Below are 20608 nucleotides of genomic sequence, written 5' to 3' on the forward strand. Positions count from 1 at the left end.
TGTTTTTATTTTGTTCTGACTATTACTACATTAAGTGAACAATTTATTGATTAAATTTGTGTTATTATACAGTGTGTCCAAAATAAGGATAAACTGCATGGAAATTTCCGAAACCAAAATACCTACTACTGTTTTACTCAGCAAAAACACCACTTCATACTTTTACTTCACACGCTAAATTTCGTTCGTTTAAAACTCCTGTACTAAAGCAATTTCCAGTGAGTAGGTAGGTACAAACAGATATTAAATGAAGACCCGGATCTAAAAACCATATACATACCTATACTGTATCAAAATAAGTGAAGCACCAGGTGATTCAAAAAAATCAAGTTTAGCATTCATCTTCTTTTGCTGCGTGTCCATAATGGATGTTTGCGATCACATTTGTCCACTCTTCCTTATTACGAATGGTATTAGTCCTTGCATTGTCCTCAGTTCTGCCCACTACCTAACTCCTCTCTTTCCCTCAATCTTCCCCTCAATTATCAATTGCAGGAATTGGTAGCTCTCGTTGCGTATTATGTGGTCTAGGTATGCTGTTTTTCGACGTTTAATGGTGTCTAACAGTTCGCGGTCTTATTGATTATTCTCAAGACCTCATCGTTGGTTCTTCTTGCAGTCCATGGTATCCTCAGTTCACTCCTATAGACCCACATATCGAATGGTTCCAGCTTGTTCATAGTGCTCACCTTCAGTGTCCATCCCTCCATGCCATAAAGCAACACTGTCCAGACATAGAATTTGACAAATCTAATTCTCAAACCAAGATCGAAATCAGTATTGGTGAGCACCTTTTTGAATTTCATAAACGCACTGCGGGAATTTTCAATCCTGATTCCCACTTTTCACAACAGTAATTCCCAGTTTTCACACAGCCACGTTCCTAGATATTTAAATTTATTTACTCGCTCTATTGGTTGAAATTCTTGTGGCTTTCGAGTAATTATCATGAATTTAGTCTTCTTATTGTTGATATTTAGGCCCAGGTTCTTACTGCATTCCCCGAGAGTCCCAAGCATATCCAGCAAATCCTCCATGTTATCTGCAATTAGAACTGTGTAGTCCGCATAACGAATATGGTTGACCCATAGACCATTCACCTAACGCCCACGTTGCGTTCTTCTAGGGCTTCCTGAAAGATGGCTTCAGAATATAAATTGAAGAGAAGTGGGGAGAAACACACAACCTTGTCTGACCTCTCTACAAATTGGTCTTGCTTCTGTGAGATCGTTACCAACTCTGACTTCAGCCATTTGGTTCCAGTATAGGTATCCTGTGAGTCAGGATTTACATTTAAGTCGGGACATGCTTTGGAGAAGTGATTGTTGAGCCTATTTAGTATACCACAGCTGTCCTTACCGTACTTACCAGCAAAACTCCCGATCACGTCAATATTTTTATATATGTGATTCTCTTGAGATGAGTAGTGAAGGTGGTATCCCGTTGCCTTCCTCCACTTTATACAGGGATTTAGTCCTGTATCTATGTTACTTATGGTATGGTTATACCGCCAATAATCAGTCGCCATTGCCTCGTTTGTTTTCTAGCATGGGTCACAACTCGAGCAGGTGAGCTTGGCATTTAGGTAGCATTGATGTTAATGCTACCTCTTACACCCTTAGTTAGCATTCTTATGTTTGTGTTTGTTAAATGTTACTAAATCTAGTAATTGTTAAATGAATACAAGACATAAAAACCTGTTGTAAATACAGATGCTTGAAGAATTTGTTTAATTTTTAAGTCTTGTCTCTCGTAGCGTTCTCATTATCAGCGAATCTGAATAACTTTTGCGATTAATTTTCAGATGATGTCATATTTGTGGGTTATTGTTATTCGTTATGGGGTACAAATATTGATGATGGTTCCGCAAAGACAAAATGTCGGGATGAAAAACTGATAATGCCACTTTAAAAAGCTTTAAAAGTTGCTGTGGAGAAGAGTTATTAGTTTTGATCTAAGTCCAATATTAATATCACAAAAAAATAAACGATAAATTCCAAAAATCTACTTTTTTCAAAATATCTCAAAAATCAAGAAAATTTCGACGTTTTCTAAATGTCATTTTCTTAAGGCCATAATTACCCAACTTTTCTCCCAGTTAATCTCTAACCGTTTCCAAGTTTCCCATAGTGACCCATCTTATCCTGAGCACACTGTATAAGCATTACAAAAATATCAGAAAAATGTTCTCTAGACATAATGCTGTTGGAGCCTTAGCTTTCGAGATACGGGGTGTTATAGTACATTATTAACCAAGGTTTAGACAGAAGGTTTTATTGACCTGTAAGACATAAGGTCAAAAAAAGCTGTCTAAACCGTGAATAATATAGCGTTATTTTCACTATATTTTTTATGGTCTTTATATTCAAAATTTATTATATTATATGAATGTAGTTTATTACCATAAAAATAGCTTCACTCACTCATAAGAACATAACCTACTCGATTTTTTGCATATTAGAAGTAATTACGGAGATTGAAATACGATTTGTTAATTGCGAGGGTGATGTACCCCGAAAGTGGTCGAGAGCCGGAATTATAAAATAAAAAATTATAAAACTTATAAAAAAATTATGATATCAACAAAACAATAACTTGAAGAGACAACCTAATTTATCTGTCTCGGTCAAATCAATTATATTTCATGTGTCATATGTCTTAATAGACATTGACATTATTATTTATCTAGGTCAATAATATTTCCTTTTTTCTTGTGTTTGTGTCAGACTAGAACTATATATTAGACTGTATTTTTCACTTCTTCTTCTTATTCATATTTAAGATCTTGCGATCTGTTAGTTTTGCAGGTTCCTTTGGATCACTTAGGTGGTCTTCCGGGTGCTCTTTTCCCTATTGGTTTCCCTTCAAGTGCGATGCGTGGCAGTCTTCCCTCTTCCATTCTTCTTATGTGAGCGTACGAATATCTTTTTCTTTGTCTCCCCCATATTACGATGTCTTGCACCCCACATTGTTTCCTAATGTCAGTATTCCTAATTCGGTCTATTCTTGTTTTTCCCATTATAGTCCTCAGCGTTTTCATTTTGGCTACTCGAAGCATTCTTTTTTTTTTTTTTTTCTTTTCTGGTTTTTATTCCATATGTTATGATTAGCCTGATACAAGTCTTATAGATCCTGACCTTGCTATCCTTTCGCATGTATTCGTTCGCCCATAAGCACCCCAACATGGCAGACGCTTTGTTGATCTGGCTTCTTAGGTCCTTCACTGAGTCGTGATAACTCGACAGATCCATACCCAGATATTTGAATTGTGAGACTTGCTCGATGATTTTGTCCTGAACTACCAGCTTACATTTTACGGGATCTTAATATATCTTAAGCAAAGGTTATGCTTTTCGTTTTTTCTATAAATATGGTCATGTTCATCGCTTGGCTGACCTGGCAGAATTTGTGTAGTTGTTTCTGTAAATCGTCCTCTGTTTCCGCGAAAATAGCTGCATCATCGGCGTAGCATACCATGGTGATTCTTTTATTCTGTCCCATTCGGTATCCCATATTTAGTGATGATACTTCCTCTATAATTTTGTCTATTAAGGGATTGAATAGCAGTACACATACCTTACTGTTGCAATAGCCATAAAGTTTATGTGAATGATGCTTTAGTTAGTTAAAGAACCTTCTATATTGAGAAAAGTGCCGACCGCTATTTCTTTACTCTCGAGGGACTTTTCAATCTTGGTGGACGACCATCTGTCAGGAGGAATTATTTGCAATCCTCGAGGTCGCCACAAGCAAGGAAGTTACAGAAGGACGAGAGGGAGTGATCGAGATCTACTCCGACAGTCAGGCACTCCTAAAGGCACTTTGTAGTGTCAGGATGGGCAACAGTCTGATTCAGGAATGCTAGGATGCTCTGAACTCCTAGTGTGGATTCCGGCACATACGGGGTTTGCGGGAAACGAGCGGGCCGATGCACTGGCCCGGCTCGGGTTTTCTGAAAGTCCAATAACTGCCGAACCTCACATAGGATTAAGCAACAGACAGGTAGCAAGCGCACTAAGTGACTGGGCGCTTGAAGGTACCACAGAGACGTGGAGAAAGGCGGAAGGATGCAGACAAGCCAAGGAATTGATTGGAATCCCAAGCGACGCCAAGGCAAAATCCAAATGGTTGATGTCAAGGAGACGCTGGGTCTTAAAAACAGTGGTTGCGGTTCTGACAGGCCACTGTGGCCTGAACACACATTTGCATCTACTAGGAATTGATGATAGCCCCGTTTGATCACAATGTGGAACGGCGGAGGAGACATCATATCACCTATTAGGAGTCTGCCATCGCTGGTCGTCTATCAGGAGGCGCTTTCTTGGGGCCTCCACACTCTCCTGCAGGAAACTGTCTTTCTTGGAGTGGGGACGGATTCTTGCCTTCGTCAGTGAGACGGGACGTCTGGGTGGCGTAGGTCAGGTGTGGTAAGGTGGGGAGGGTTTGAGGGGAAACGGCGAAAAGGGCGTTAAGGCCTATCCGCCGGACCTTTTAGGGTCCCCCCGCATTATTACTACTAACCTTCAACCGCTCGAAATTTTCGAATGAATTGTAGATACAATTTTTGCAAATCTCTGCTTTGAGGTATCGGTTAGAGCCATTTTTAAAAAATCTCTGGAGCTAGTGTATACATGAAAATTTATAAAATGAATAAAATTTTAAGAAATTTTATTTTTTCCGAGTAGAAAAACTTATTTGAATCGTTTTTGACCCGACCGTTTTCGACCAAATCATTTCGAAAAGTCAATAGTTTCTCTATATTTTTGAATAAATACGTTAACGAATGAATTATAACACTCTCGACTCTAAAATTCTTATCCCAAGTGTTAAATATTCTTAATAGTTATCTCCAGACATCAAACAAAAACTAGATATTGATAAGAAATTTTTTGGTATTTGGGGCTAATGTACGTTAACTTAAAATTATTATGGCCTAACACAGTCTGCCACAACTTTACTCATCAAAAAATACTGACAAAACATCTATTTTAGGTCAGTTTGAGGGCAAAAAAGCTCACTATTTCATAAAATATCAACTTTCTCAAAAACTGGAGGCGATTCTTTGATTTCTTTTTCAAATAATTGAACTCAAATTTAATAAAAATTTTCAGGTGCTTATTTTCAATATTATGTCAATTTCGGTTATACCGGAAGTAGATACTGACTTGCTTATTTTACTTGTGTATTATTATATTTTTTTCATCATCTCATCGATCTCAAAGTTGTTGTACAAAGTAAATGTACTTACAAGAGTATATCCAAATTACTATTTGAAAATCAAATAAATAAGTGAGTTTCTATTTTAAATGTACTGAATTTCATGAATATAAAGCATAATAAATTCCAAATTCTATGCGTTTACGATTTTTTCAAATATTCATTCACCCCTTATACAATAAAAAAATAAGACACCCTCTTTAAGGTATACTGGCACCCCTACAACCCTATACCTATCAACACACTAATCAAATAAATAAAAACTGCACGCTAATGATCTATTTAAATAAGTAATTTAATGAAAGTATGAAATCACCCTGGTGAATCACCCCCAATAAGTGCACCCCTTATATGGTCGTCAGCCATTTAGGCTCCAGCGATTGTCAAACTGAATGAACCGATCGATTTTCTGCGCAAACGTCTTGACGTCACAACCACAGACGGTCCTCATTTGTTTTCCTGAGCTTTCCAGGATTCAATTCATACAGTCCAGAAAATCCAGACGAGCGAACTCTATCCGAAGAAAGCTGCCAAATAGTTGACTGGAAGTGTGGTAAGTCTTTACCAAAATTTGCTTTGTTGTGAATTAACTTTGATCTATTTTTGATATTGCGCTTCGGTTCTGTTATCGAACATACCATTATGGCCTTGCCTCTTTGTTATAATGTATGCACATACATAAAATCAAATTAATAAGGAACAGCAGATCAATGGTTTCAAAGTCGCGAAAAGTGAACGTGGAACAATAGCTTCTTTTTCATATATTTTTTGTTTGCAAGTATAATGAAATAATAAAAAACTTGTTTTTAATGCTGTTAAAAGCATGTAAATCACAGTTTAAATCTACATTTAAACAGTACTCAGCTGATAAAACTCTGCAAACTTTTTAATGTCTGCTTTCAAATTGTAATTTGTATTCACTTTTGTCTATGCAAATTTTAAATTTATTAAAACTGAAAAAGTGAATTCAAAAACTTGATATATGTTTCTCAAATTGATTATAAGGACTTGTTTAAATTTAAGAAAAAAGCAAACAAAGCATGAATGTTTACAGAGTTTACTAAAGAAAAATAATTATAATTTCATAAAAACCTAAATTTTACCCTTACATAGCAGTTTTGGAAATTGATCATTTTATTGTTAACAAATGTGAATAAATTTATATTTAATTTTACATTACACTAACTTACATAAGAAATTTAATATACATATGGATGAGATCATCCATATTCCAGTCCTTTAGCATAAATAAAAAAGATATCTTACAGTAATGCTCTTTTTAAAGAAGAATAGAAAATAACAGTGCCACACCTTAATTTTCACTTTCTGCCAATATTCAAATTAAAAGAAAAGTCTAGTGAAATGCCGAAATTGTTACTCAAATACAATAAAAAAAATCTTGAAATAGTTTATTCAGTTTATTCAAGTACAGTTCGATTATTGTAGCTTGAGACAATTTCAGTTACAACGTGTTTACCTGTAAAATATCATCGTGATTCTGATGGATATCTGAGGTATATTTAAATATTTTCGAATTGCGTTCAAAATTTTCACAGTTGAAAACAACATTTTTATGATCACGTGACTATTTTTAACTGTAGTGTCACTTTGCCTGTACAGTGTTGTCACTTCAAAAACAACTTTTTTTTTTGGTTTAAGTGACTTGTATTTTACAATTTTTGCCTTCATAACCGTTTAAATAGGATTTCGAAAATGTTTGTAATTCAGCCTTTTTTTTATAGTCACGTGATTGTTTTTGACTAGTGTCACTTGGACAGGTTAATAATTGCATTCCCAATGTCACGTGACGTGTATTTTACAACTAAACTTTTTCCTCTGTCAAAATTTCATTTAGCAAATGCAGACGTATATTTTACTGTTTCAGCTTGTACCACTTTCTAAATTAGATTTAGCAAATTTTCACAGTCGAAAACAACATTTTTATGATCACGTGACTATTTTTAACTGTAGTGTCACTTTGCTTGTACAGTGTTATCAGCTCAAAAACAAACATTTTTTTTTGGTCAAGTGACTTGTATTTTACAATTAAACTTTATCCACTGTCAAAATTTCATTTAGCAAATTTGCACAGCTTAAATTACCTTTATTATGGTCACATGACTGTTTTTCACTAGTGTCACTTTGTCTTTACAATGTTGCCAGCACAAAAAATTATATATTTATTCACGTGACGTATATTTTACTGTTTCAGCTTTTACCACTTTCTAAATTAGATTTAGCAAATTTTTACAGTTGAAAATAACATTTTTATGATCACGTGACTATTTTTAACTGTAGTGTCACTTTGCCTGTACAGTGTTGTCAGCTCAAAAACAAACATTTTTTTTTTTGGTCAAGTGACTTGTATTTTACAATTTTTGCCTTCATACCCGTTTCAATAGGATTTTGAAAATGTTTGTAATTCAGACATTCTTTTTACAGTCACGTGATTGTTTTTGACAAGCGTCACTTGGACAGGTCAATAATTGCATTCCCAAAGTCACGTGATGGGTATTTTACAATCAAACTTTTTCCACTGTCAAAATTTCCTTTAGCAAATTTGCACAGCTTAAATCACCTTTTTTATGGTCACATGACTGTTTTTCACTAGCGCCACTTTGCCTTTACAATGTTGCCAGCTCAAAATTTGCATTGAAACTACCTTTTTATGGTCACGTGACTGTATTCCTAACCTTGAAATAACCGGACCACACCTAATCAGCTAATAATGGTGTTTCTTCTAATAGATCCGGTATATTTAAATATTTTCGAATTGTGCTCAAAATTCTGCAAATATCTTCTAGAAAAATTTTTGGCTTTTAGAGAACTTTTATTTTAACTTTTAACAAACTTTGAATACGTATATCTGTATGTAAAATTCAGGTAAAATCTAGAGATAAACTAATGATGTCATTGTCATCAAAAATTAAATATTGAGTAGCACTGGCATTTTCTCCACTTTTATAAAACGTTTTTAGGATCTACAGTCTTTCTTCCCAAGAATATTTCCCGACAATTAAGTGACGCCATTTAGCTTATATGTAGATTTTATCTGTATTTTACTTACTTAGATATACGTATACAAGGTTCGTCAAAGTTTTGAGAAATCTTGACTTGAAGTATAATTCTATTAAAAATGCATGTGCTATTTTATGATTCTTGTTGAATACTTTAAATTTAATAATTGAAAAATCCTTTAATTTATTATATTTGCATATAGGTAGGCTAATGCCTGTTTCGTCCTATTATGCCTCTTCGGATGTTAATGTCCAGCACTCCTTCCAGCGTTTTGGAGGTCTGCCTTGGGTTCGTTTTCCGACAGGATTGTTTGTTTCTGCGATATGCACAAGTCCGTTGTCTACCATTCCGTTTACGTGGTATTCCAGTATTTTCTTCTCTGTCTTACCCACCTTCCTATGTCTTGCTTCATTGTCTAAGCTCTTCGCTTCTGATTCTGTCGTGTAGTGTTTTTCCGGGTATTTTCGATTTGTGTTATCGCTTAATTTTCGATAACACCCCTTCTCATATGGGAAAGGGAAATATTTGCTGTATTTTTTTCGAAAATTATCGAATTACCGTTTCTTAATTCCTTTTTTTTTCTGCTACTGTACGCTGTATAATGAGGTTCAAATGGCATAAATAATAAATATGGAAGTATGAATTAATGGAAATAATAAAAACTAAGTAGGTAATATATTTTCTAAAGGACAATAAGGAGAAAGAACTCAAAAAGCCACAAGTTGACAAGAAGACTAATCAAAATTGTTTTGATCGGACCTCACAGCTGCTTATAAGACTACATCTAACAACAACAATTCCAACCATTATTATTTTAAATTAAGTAAAATTTTTAAGCAATAATATAGATGTGAAGATGTGGTACTTTCTGGGCCACCACGCCACCACCCTCGCCTACAAAACGTGATATCTGATCTGGTGATATCCTTAAACATAAGGTGTTTTCCTTTCCATTTAAGGGCAAAACTATTCTCTCAAATTTGTTATTTTCAAAATGTACCTATATTCGCTTCTCCTTTTTCAGGTCAAGACCAAAACGTTTGAATGACCTAGAATCATGGCGTACTTCTCCTTTATTCTCGGACTATCACTGGTCGCGTTTGGTTACTCCCAAAATTTGGAACTTCAGACGTCACTGACTGCTGATTTTAGAGGTAAGCTAATAATTTTTCATCACATTTAATGCATTTTTGTTTTTTTTTTTTCAAACTAAAGATGCTAATGGTTCAAAAACCATAGTATATGCTTCGTGCAATCAATTTCTTTTTGGTGGGCCAATTTGAAAAAAAAAATGATTGCACAAAGCTTTTACCATTTTTATGGAAGTGTGTGCAGATAAAAGTTAAGGTCATTATAATGAATGGATTCTCTTCCCTCAGCTTTGAAATGTGATACACCTTCAAATTTATTTGACTGAATCAAAACTACTAATTTTAAATTAAAGTATTACGGTTTTAATTTTTGCCCTTTTTTTTACTAAATTATCTTTAATAATATAGTTCATATTGCTAATCACAGAAGGTAGATGTGAAGTAAGTAAAAGAAATTGCCAGCTTTCCAACTACTAGAATGATCACGAATTTGTATATGGCCCTCACTCTTAATATTGAAATATGAAATGATGAATGCTGGATCCAGAAAAAACAATCCAGAGATTTGTCAAAACAACGAACCCGAGTGGTTCTTCTTCTTCTTCTTCTTCTTTCAGCAACCCTTGTGCATCCACTCCTACACATAGGCCTCCCCTCGGTGCTTCCATTCGGATCGGTTCATTGCCATCTGGTGCCATTTTCTTCCCGCTATTTCTTTTATATCGTCGATCCATCATTTCTGTAGACGACCAGCACTTCTTTTATGTTGCCTTGGACACCACTGTACTATACGTCTTGCCCATATGTCATTGTCTTGTCATGCCACATGCCTCACCCAACGCCATTTCTGACGTGCGATGTGCTCTATAACATCGTCGACTTTTGTTCTTTTTCTAATTTCCTCGTTCTGTATATGATTCTTTAGGCTTACTTCCAACATAGTTCATTCGATTGCTCGTTGTGTTGTTCTTAGGCTATTCGCGCTCTTAACTGTGAGAGTCATTGTTTCCATACCATAAGTCAAGAGTCCCAATTTTCCCACAGCAGCCCATATGTTAGTCGAATCGTTTGATTTTCTTTACCCAGTGTTATGGTGTGTCCTAAATATATGTATTCGTTGACTTTTTCTATTTGTTGTCCGTCTAAGTGTACGTCGCCAGGATCTGGAGTCAACAGTTTGGTTTTATCAATGTTCATGTTTAAACCGATTTTTCCCGACTCTCTCTTTAAGTCTGCCAACATTTTGATAAGTTCTTCCTTCGAACTGCTGATTAAAACTACGTCATCGGCGAAGCGTAAATTGCTCAGATATCCACCATCCACGCGCAGTCCCTTTTTGTCCCAATCTAGTCTTCTGAATACGTCCTTCAATGCAAGGGTACATAACTTAGGGGATATTGTGTCTCGTTGTCGGACGCCCCTGTTAATTGGTATTCGATTGGTTGTTACATCTTCTTGCACTTTAACTGTGATCGTCGCCTCTTTGTCCATGTTTTCAACAGAATCAAAAGCCTTGTTAAAATCTATAAAAGCGAGATGAAGCGGCCTATTGTACTCGTTACACTTTTCTATAAGAGTCCGTATCGTTTGAAGATGCTCTACGGTGCTATGTCCCTTGCGAAAACCAGCCTGATCACTCGATTGATATTCATCTAGTTTGCGCGTAAGCCTGTTAGTAAGGATCTTGGTAAGGAGCTTATAAGGATGGGGCAATAAGCTTGTTGGGCGAAAGTTGCTGAGATTTAATTTGTGTAACAAGATGACTTGGGCATTTTGCCATGTTCTTGGAATATTACCGATGTGATTTTTGTTCATGTTGTGCCTCCCAGTTTTATCATTTCACTAGTGATTTTATCTTCACCAGGAGTTTGACCTTTTTTTAGTTGGCTTAGGGCTTCCTCTGAGGGACTTCTTCTGAGCCGACGTTCATGATCTTACATTGAGTATTAGCGTTCTCTAGTTCCGGTGCAATTGATGAATCTTTATAATATTCTTCGATTATATTTACTATCTCGTCACTTTCGTATTTTCGCCGTCTTTGTTCTTCATTTGATAAATGCGTGCTTGTCCATTTTTATCAAGTGATTTCAACACTCTCATATTTTTATTGTTTTCTATTACGGACTCTATCAAGCTGTTGTTGTGATCCCTTATGTCTCTCCTTATACTCCTTTTAACTTTTATGTTAAGTTCTCTATAGTTAGGGTCACTTCTGTGTGTGTTTCGTCTTATATTCATGAGGTCTCCTATTTTTTTGTTTAATCTTACTGCATTTTGGTTTTTTCTCCGAACAGATCTGTTTTGTCGCTGACTGCATGCTGTTTCTTATTTTTTGTTCCAATTCATCCAGGTTCATTTCGGTCATGTGGGCAATAGAAGGGAGTTTGCTGTTAATGTTCCTTTGATAGGTGTCGATATTTTGTTGAAGTTCCAGAATTGTTGGAAATCTTTTTTGATGGATTAGTTTCTTCCTTTCCGTTCCAAGGTTAATTTTGATTTTTGCCCTTACCAGTCTATGGTCACTGCCTCTATTAAATCTATTTAATGCTGAAACATCGGTTATTATGTACCTTTTATTCGTTATTATAAAGTCAATTTCGTTTTTCGTTTTTGAGTCTGGGCTTCTCCATGTCCATCTTCGGTTAGCTGGCTTTTTAACATCTCGAATAACCACTATTAGCACACCAAACATAATTTTAACAAAATCCTCTCTGAAGTTTGGAGCCTTACTCTATTAATGATCTCTGGTATATTGTTCAAATTATAGTTATTAAAAAAGGATAAATTACCAGCGGTTAAAACACAGGCGAAAAAATCTGACTTTTTGCACCCTATCATATTTCATCCATTTCTCTATAAAACTTTTTATCAAATGATGACTTTTCACTAACCTCCTATAATGAATGACCCGACCCGGCTCCTATTTCCTTTCGATAACTAATATATCGACTGAAAAACTGGATTTTTGTCCTCATTTCTACGATTAACAACTTTCCCGTACATTAATTTCAAAACTATGAAGCTATAGATAGTTTGAAATGCAAATTTAGGTCGCCATTTCGAATTTAGGACAGATTTTGCTACTCGCTTCGTTCAACAACAGGAACGGAATTAAAGGGATCACTGAATACGATACTTAGAAAGTTAAAGTTCAGTTCTCTGACATTTTACTGGACCGTATTCCCGCTTTGAATTTTGATCAACTTGATGTAGTTGTACTCTACTTTAAACATCCGGAAAATAAAGTTTAGATACTAATCTAAAATAGTACATTTGGTGCTTTTTTACAAACAATAAGTTGTTATTTATAGTTTTCGTTAAATATCAACTTGAATACGTTACTGGTATTACCAAAAACAGAGATGAATTTTTGATAAAATCTCTTTTTGCAGAACCTACAGAATCGTCTAGAATTCCAACACTAATCACTGAACTAAGTGCAGAGAAGGCAAATGAAAAACTACTGGACAACAGTATTAAAAATGCATTGTCGTTCCTCGTTTCACAAAGGTATTCTGTGCATCTTCTCAATTTGGTTATGCATGTATTGAGATTTTAGTAAAATTTCTTGCTGCAAATGTGACGTATGCTTCTTTATTTATCACACATTGTTCGGGATCATGATTCTGAACCGTTCAGGAAGTGGTTTCCAAACTGATTTGGGTCATCTGCATGGATTTGATAAATATTGCTGTGTTTTATCTTACAATACTATACTATACAGTATACGTCAAAATGTGTTATTAAATGTCAAAAAAAAATGGATTTATTTAAAAAACGTTTACCATTACTCCCCGTAAAGGAACAACTTAACCAAACCTATCAGGAAAGAGCGATTTTTGACGCAGGGGCGCACCAACCTCCACGTTCACCAGACCTGACCAAATGTGACTTTTTTGGTGAGAGTAAGAGTCGACAGGAAAGATTGTTGGGGCTGAATGCCAAAAATGTTTCACTGTGTTGCATTTCAGGCGTATGATCAGCATTTTGAGCATCCTTCAAAGAAATTAAGTTTTTTTAATAAATCTGTGTTTTTGTGACGTTTAATAACACATTTGTATTTTGTTACTCTTCTAGTACGGAAATAAGACGTATTTTCCTATGAATTTCTTTTGGCGAGATCTACTCACCCTCCAATAGTAGCGCAATAGCTTTGGAACTATATTCGAAACAGTTCAGAATCAATAACCCAAAGCTAGTTAAAACATTTACAGCTGGTAATTCGTTATTACGTCCTCCCGCTTAAGTTTGTTCTTTCTCTTTACTCAGGGAAACCGACTGGGGTTGGAGAAATGACACACCAAAGGTTCTAACCGCCCTAAAATTAATGCAAACTCACGAGGATGCTTTAGAAGGTTTGTTACCAAGTGCCTTGGAAATGCAGCTATCTGGCAAACAGATGGAAATTGAAATCGTCATTATGTTATGGAGGTATGTCAGCTACATCAAATTACTGCAAATGCTAATCCTACTATGTAATTTACACGAAAAGACATCACGAAATTCCGATATCCCCAACACAATTAGCCGAGTATTGTCTAGCTTTGAGTGCTCTTTGTTATGATCCGAGACAATTCCACGGACATGACTTGATAGGAACTTTACAACATCATGAGGCTGTCCTAGATTTAGGTAGATCGGTTTCACTCGATTTGGTAAAGGTATTAACATTTTGACTTTAGATTTTGCCTACTCGACTTTGGCTGCCTGCACTGCAAGGGCTCATGTACGAAAAAAGCAAATTCGAAGACTATTAGATATTGCCAATACAGCTAAAGATCATAACATTGGTAAGAGTCACACTCATACGTTTATAAGCATCATTTAACAAAAAGCTCCTTTGCCAATTGGCTTATTACCATCATCACACTTTTCTCCTGAGTTTTCCACAAATAGTGTGCTTCACGACTTTTAGATACAGTGGCTATGACCATATTGGCCTTAAGGTGTATCGTGATGGATCATCGGCATAGAAACTTGCAACATTCTTTAAGAAGACCCAGCATCAATTTAGCTAGGCAACAGCAACCAGATGGAGGATTTGGCAATTTGTACAATACCGCTTTAGTTATGCAGGTAAACATTGTTTTACCTAATAAGTGCGGGGAGTGACACTTTTCCGCACGCAGTACCGGTTGTTCAGCAATCGAGTGCGGAAAAGACACTTTCCGCACTTATCAGGACTACATTTTCGCAATTGACACACTATAGTAATGTAGATAACTATTACCGCACTAGTTCGGTAAAGTGCTACTTTCGCCAAAGTGACACTGTATCTCTGATTGATTGTATGATATGACAGGCATTAGATGGTTTGACCGAACTGAAATCCTACTGGAACCAATCCTTATCAAAAAATTACTTAAGATCTCGACAAGACCCTGATGGTGCTTACACAGACGCAGGGTTAACTTCGGACGTTCTTTTGGCCTTAATGGATAAAGGTTTGGGTTCCATCCGTCTCATAGACTGTGGACGTCACGATGCCGATTACGAAAATAACGGTAATAAAGCCAATAATTGTGTATAAAACGGTTTTAAAAGAATTTTTTTTTTTACAGTAGAAATTGAAGGTCTTACCAAATCGTTATCATCACAAGGCAACGATAGCGAAATAAGAAACATCACAATCACTTACACACTCTGGATTGGTTCCAATATCACTGAGAACTTTACTATATCCATTACTGCCCCTAGAAATACTTCATTCTATTCCATTATGCAGGTCAGTAGTATTATAATGTCTTTCTCCCACAGATTTTTTTGAAGAATGTAAGGGAATAATTTCAAATCATTGAACTGATTAAAAATAATATAGTTATATTGTATTTAACTCAAATGATTTGGTTTATTGTTTGTAATGATACCAAAAGAAAGAAAATAATTCACATTCGGATATAAATTAAAAATTAGGTAAAACTTTTGTTCCGTATTCAGCTGGACTCGAACCAACGATCACTACCTATCGGAGGTAGCGCTTTTTCAGGGAGCAATATGAATGAACATTGGGTCGCTCGGCTTATCGGGAACTATTTCTAGGTTGGTTAGATAGAAAAGGAGAAATTATTCACAACCGAAACCAATATGTCCCGTATTATCTCGACACAAGGGTCGTCAAATATGTTGATCGCCAGTGATAAAGAAGTGAAGTCTCTTACTTACTTTACTATATGGCTTTACAACCCGGAGTGGGTCGATTTTCCTTTGATGCTGGGTCGTATTCTATCCCAATTGTCCTTAGGCCTCCGTGATGGTGTCTCCTCCTCATTCGGGGTCGTCCTAACGGACTTCGTCCTGCTGGTGCTCCTTTCCAAGCCAATCTCACCAGCCGTGTGTCAGGCTGTCTTTGTACATGGCCTGCTCATTGCAGCCTTCATGCCTTTATTTACTTCACTATATCTGGATCCTTGAATAATTCTCATATTTTTTGGTTGATTCTTATTGGTACTGTTGAGTTATTGGGTTTCCCGATGATCCAAAAATCTTGCGCAGAACCGTTCGTTGTCCTTGGTGAGGATCCAGGTTTTGCTTGCATACATGAACGATTGAATTCCACTTTGAATTCGGACTTTAATTTCTTCTGTCAGATTGTTATCTTGAGTAATTGTGGCTTCTAAATACTGAAGATTGTGACCCTCTCGAAATTGTATTCCTTCATCGTGACATTTTGGCCCACTCTATCTCCACGTCCTGTTCCACTGGTGAGCATATACTTGGTTTTGTTCTCATTTATTCTGAGCCCCATTTGTGCAGCTTGCGTTTCCACCATTGAAAATAGGTCATTCACAGTAAGTACCGTGTTTCCCACTACGTCAATATCGTCGGCAAAAGCCAGCAATAATCTTGGGCCATACCGACTAAAAAGTTTCACGCTTATTTTAGCGGTTCTTATTGCTTTATCCAGAGCAATGTTGAATAAAACTGGGGATATCGCGTCTTGTTGCTTAAGCCAGCTGTTTACCTCAAAAGGGTCGGAAAGCATAACCCCGATTCGTACTCTAATTTGGACACACATCCTGGTTATACTTATAAATTTCTTAGATATTCCTATTTCCGCCATTGCATCCCACAGTTTGACTTAACACTCTGGCCTGCAGTATTTTAGCCAATATTCCAAATTCCAATGAAGTTGTTTATTGTTCATAAATGTACTAAATTCTTTTTGGTGTGCCTTACCCCCTTTGGCGATCACATTGGCCCATCTAACTTTATCCACTGCAGCTTGTAACAACTCCACCAAAGTTTTCCGTTCTTCTGCCTTTTTTTCCATTTTCCTTTCAATTATGATTTCACCAAGTCCTCAACATGCTACGGTAGCACCTCATTTCGAAGACCTCCGCCCTTCTTTGTGTGGTCTTTGCGAGTGTCCACGTTTCCGCACCATACAACAAGTGCCCATGTTCTGTGGATGTTGGTTATCACGTTGGTCCAAATTATTTTATTCACTGCCCCCTGAATGGAACGGAGCATTTCATATCGCTCTCCTCTCATGACGTGACCGATGTATTGCAGCTTTCTTTCTTTTATTGTTGTTAATAGTTCTTAATCTTTATTCATCCTCTTCGTTGGTTATTCGGTTTACCCAGGATATGCGCAAAATATGAAGTATATCTCGAATGCGTTGATCCCACGCTCCAGTGCTTCATTAAAGCTCCAGCTTTCACATCCTTATAGATAGACTGGGAAGATATGACAGCGTAGCATCTCTCAGGTCACGGAAAGCAAAAAAGCTCCTCATTGATGTAAATGAGCGTCTGGCTTGTTCGATCCTTGAAAGAATTGCGACTTTAGGATCATTAGCGCCAAGATATTTTAGAGTAGAGACTTGTTGTACAACCACGTTATTAATTCTGAGAGTTGCTAGTTTTGGTGTCTTGGAGAATAGTCCGTGCTGAATGCTGTGTTCGACAATACGATTTATCATGCTCTGGAGATGAGGCAGGCTGTCAGCAAGCACAACCGTGTCATCAGCAAAGCGTATGTTGTTTACGCAAATGTCATTGATCATGATGCCCTCTCTCACATCCTCCAATGCTTCCTGAAAATCTAACAACCTTATAATCTATAAACTAACATCTAAAAATCAAGTATAAACTAGTTTCCGATAAACTGAGCGAACCAATGAACCAATGTGTCATAACACAAGAGCGTTACCCCGGAATTGGATCTAATTTGTAATTCATGTCCAAAAAACCAAAAAATATTTCCTGTAATTTATCAGTTTGTCAACTAATTGTCAGAATACTATAGTTCCTGTAAAACGTGTACTAAACATCCTGTTATTGTAGATGGCAATGGAAATGGACTCTCATTTTGCGTTTGAAGCATCAGAGTGGCCCAACGGACATTATGTCCATTCTTTAGCCGGCTACAAGGAGGAACCCATGGGTTACAACTACTGGTTGTTGTATAGACTTCCCGAATTACCTGATCCTTCGGTACCACCAGCAAATCAACTTGTAGCACCAGTTGGTAAATAAATAAAAAAAAAAGTCTTCTAGAATAAATACATTTCATTCTGTTATAGGTGTCGATGATCTGCTGATCGAAGAAGGTGATCACTACCTATTCTGGTATAAAAAGCTGTAAAATGGTATCAGCATTTAAGAAACATCAAATAATTTATCAGTATTTGCGAATTTTTCACCAACTGATGTAAAAGATGTTGTACTATGTACATCTTTTTTACTTATCCATTGTTGGTTTCCTAAAAGCATGCTTTTCTTATATACACTTTCTAAATAATTTTATAGCAAACTTTAGGCCTATTCTTGTTGTACTTTACGATGTCTACTTAATTTCGAGTGAGCTGTTGGCTATGGAGCAAGCTTTTTAAAAGTTCTTGGTTTGAACTGATCTGAAAGTAGTATAATAAGAAAAAGTATTATTCTTCACCAAGTACATATTTATACCAAAGAATATCTTTTAGGTGAGTTATCTGGCGTTAATTGTATACAAAAATATATCTATTTCTCTAATGAATACTGTGTTTAGAGTGTAATAAAATATAATACGCTTTGATACGAATGTATTGAAATGTAGTACCCAATACGTATGTTTTGCGGACAATATTTATTATAATAAAATATATTTTTATTTAGCATTGTAAATTAAATAAACTGCTTAAAAGTAAAAGTGGCAATTGTTAAAACGAGCAATATTCGTTAATTATTTTTTCTATGTAACACTTTTGACGGTGTGTAATTTAGTAAAGCTTTTTGTGTGTAACAATCATACGTGATCGCATCAGTTAATAATAATAATAAAACCGCGTTCTTAATAAAAAAGAAATTATTATTTATTATATTCACATCAATTAACACATCCTTTGCTTTCAGATAGTAATACATTTTTCCTGGATGTTTCAGTTATCGAATTACTCTTGTAAACTTAAGAAAGTCAACCTTCTTATTGTTACCTTATATGGTTCCCAATTTTATTACTCTCCTATACAAGGTGAGTTTGTTTATACTAGCAGGACTCCGGCATTCGATAGAGCTTATAGATACAAATTTCTTCAGTTTCTGAAATACAGGGTGTCAAAATATTGCTTTCTTCTTAGTTTTTTTTTTTGGGATTTTTATCAAAACTTTAACATTCTGTATCACAAAATGACATCGTTTGACGACATGTTTCAAATGATAAACTTACCTTGAACTAACTTCCTTTTTACATTTTGTATTTTTTTATAAGTACCGTACCATTTCTAACTGTAATTCCGAAAAGGTCAAGAGTAATTCAGAATAGGCAACTGTAATTCATATCATAAAACAAAATAAATGCTAGAATCAGAGACATAAAAGAAGATTTCTGGGAATGATTCACTAAAGAGATGAAGAGAGATATGTACGGAAGCCAGGGAAGGATATGGAAGAAAGAACAAATTAGAAATCAAGGATACTATGCAGACCAATAAAATCAATGCGGAAGAACGGAAGTTATATTTCAAAAACCTATAGGTATAAAGAAAATGAGGGAATTGAACAACTACTAATAGAAGAAGACAATGAGATAGAATTGACAAGCTGTCCGATAGAACACATCTTGAAACATCTAAAAAGTCCAGTACCCGACGAGATAACAAATGAAATCTTAAAATACGGGGGAGACAACCTAAAAAAAGAAATATTAACTCTCTTCAGAAACATCATAATAGAACAAAAAGTACCCAATGAATGGAAAAGCAGCATAACGATAACTATATTTAAAAAGAGCCAGAAAACAATGCCGGACAATTATGGTGGAATAACGCTTCTCAACAGCATCCTCAAAGCCTTCACTAGGACTTTGTTAGAGGTAATAAACAAAACTATACAAATTTGCGAAGAACAGGAAGGTTTTAGAAAAAACAGGTCTACCACTGATGCTATCTTCATTGTGAAGCAAATAACAGAAAAATCTCTAGAGTTCAATAAACCAGCTTATATGTGCTTTGTCGACATGACTAAAGCTTTCGACCGGGTGCGATTGGCGGACATCATTGAAATAATGCGACAAAAGGAAGTGAACCAGATATTAATAAAACTAACATACGAGATCAATACTGTCGGACTAGTATAAAAGTAGGATCTATTAACTGAAGATGTGCATATACGCACAGGAATAAGACAAGGTGACACTTCATCATCATCATCATGTAGCAGCTTGTCTCGTCCACTGCTGGACATAAGCCTCTCTTAACATAAACCATTTTGCTCGGTCTTGGGCATCTTGGATACAGTTTAAAGATATCCTCTTCAAATCTGTTTCTGTGTGCTTCATCTCTGGGACGCCCATCTATTGTCTGACATTCTCGAAGTGGCCCAGTTCCATTTTAAGTGTGTGACTCTTTGGATTGCATCCGTAACCTTTGTTCTTCTACGCAGTTCTTCATTTCGGATTTGATCTCGCAGTGACCCTCCCAACATGGACCTCTCCATAGCTCGTTGAGTTATTCTTATTTTATTGTTTTTTGTGTTAGGATAAGTGTTTCCGAGCCATATGTCAATAACGGGAGGACGCATTGATCAAACACCTTTCGTTTGAGACATATCGGTATATCCGATTTGAATACATGTCTCAGTCTCCCGAAGGCAGCCCAGGTCAGTCCTATCTTTCTGTTTAGTTCGTAGGTCTGATTGTCTCTTCCCATTCGGATCTCGTGTCCCAGATATTTGTAAGATGTTACGTATTGAATTTCTTTTTCTTCTAGCATTAGTTTACAGCGTGGGACTAAGTTCGTCATAAATTGGGTCTTGGCAATGTTTATTTTTAAGCCTACTTTTTGGGAAGCTGCGGATAAT

General features: G+C 36.0%; 1 protein-coding gene across 3 annotated transcripts; it reads left to right on the forward strand.

Moving 5' to 3' along the window:
• The first annotated feature begins 5600 nt into the window (after positions 1–5600).
• Positions 5601–18617, forward strand: LOC145727139 (uncharacterized protein CG3556). 3 transcript variants are annotated; one of them, XM_081976610.1, is made up of 11 exons: positions 5601–5770; positions 9260–9389; positions 12719–12836; positions 13596–13757; positions 13819–13958; positions 14009–14116; positions 14242–14402; positions 14629–14830; positions 14891–15051; positions 17615–17798; positions 17854–18617. In XM_081976610.1, the coding sequence occupies exons 2-11, from the start codon at positions 9293–9295 to the stop codon at positions 17913–17915; spliced, it is 1395 nt and encodes a 464-aa protein (XP_081832736.1). In that variant the 5' UTR covers positions 5601–5770; positions 9260–9292; the 3' UTR covers positions 17916–18617. The 3 variants fall into 3 exon arrangements, with proteins under 3 accessions (XP_081832736.1, XP_081832735.1, XP_081832737.1); XM_081976609.1 differs by having other exon boundaries at positions 5609–5770; positions 14888–15051; XM_081976611.1 differs by having other exon boundaries at positions 5609–5770; positions 14248–14402; positions 14888–15051.
• Positions 18618–20608: the final 1991 nt, after the last annotated feature.

This window comes from Ips typographus, linkage group LG3, assembly GCF_016097725.1.
Source record: "Ips typographus isolate SLU linkage group LG3, UJ_Ityp_2.0, whole genome shotgun sequence".
In the NCBI taxonomy this organism is placed as follows: Eukaryota; Metazoa; Arthropoda; class Insecta; order Coleoptera; family Curculionidae; genus Ips; species Ips typographus.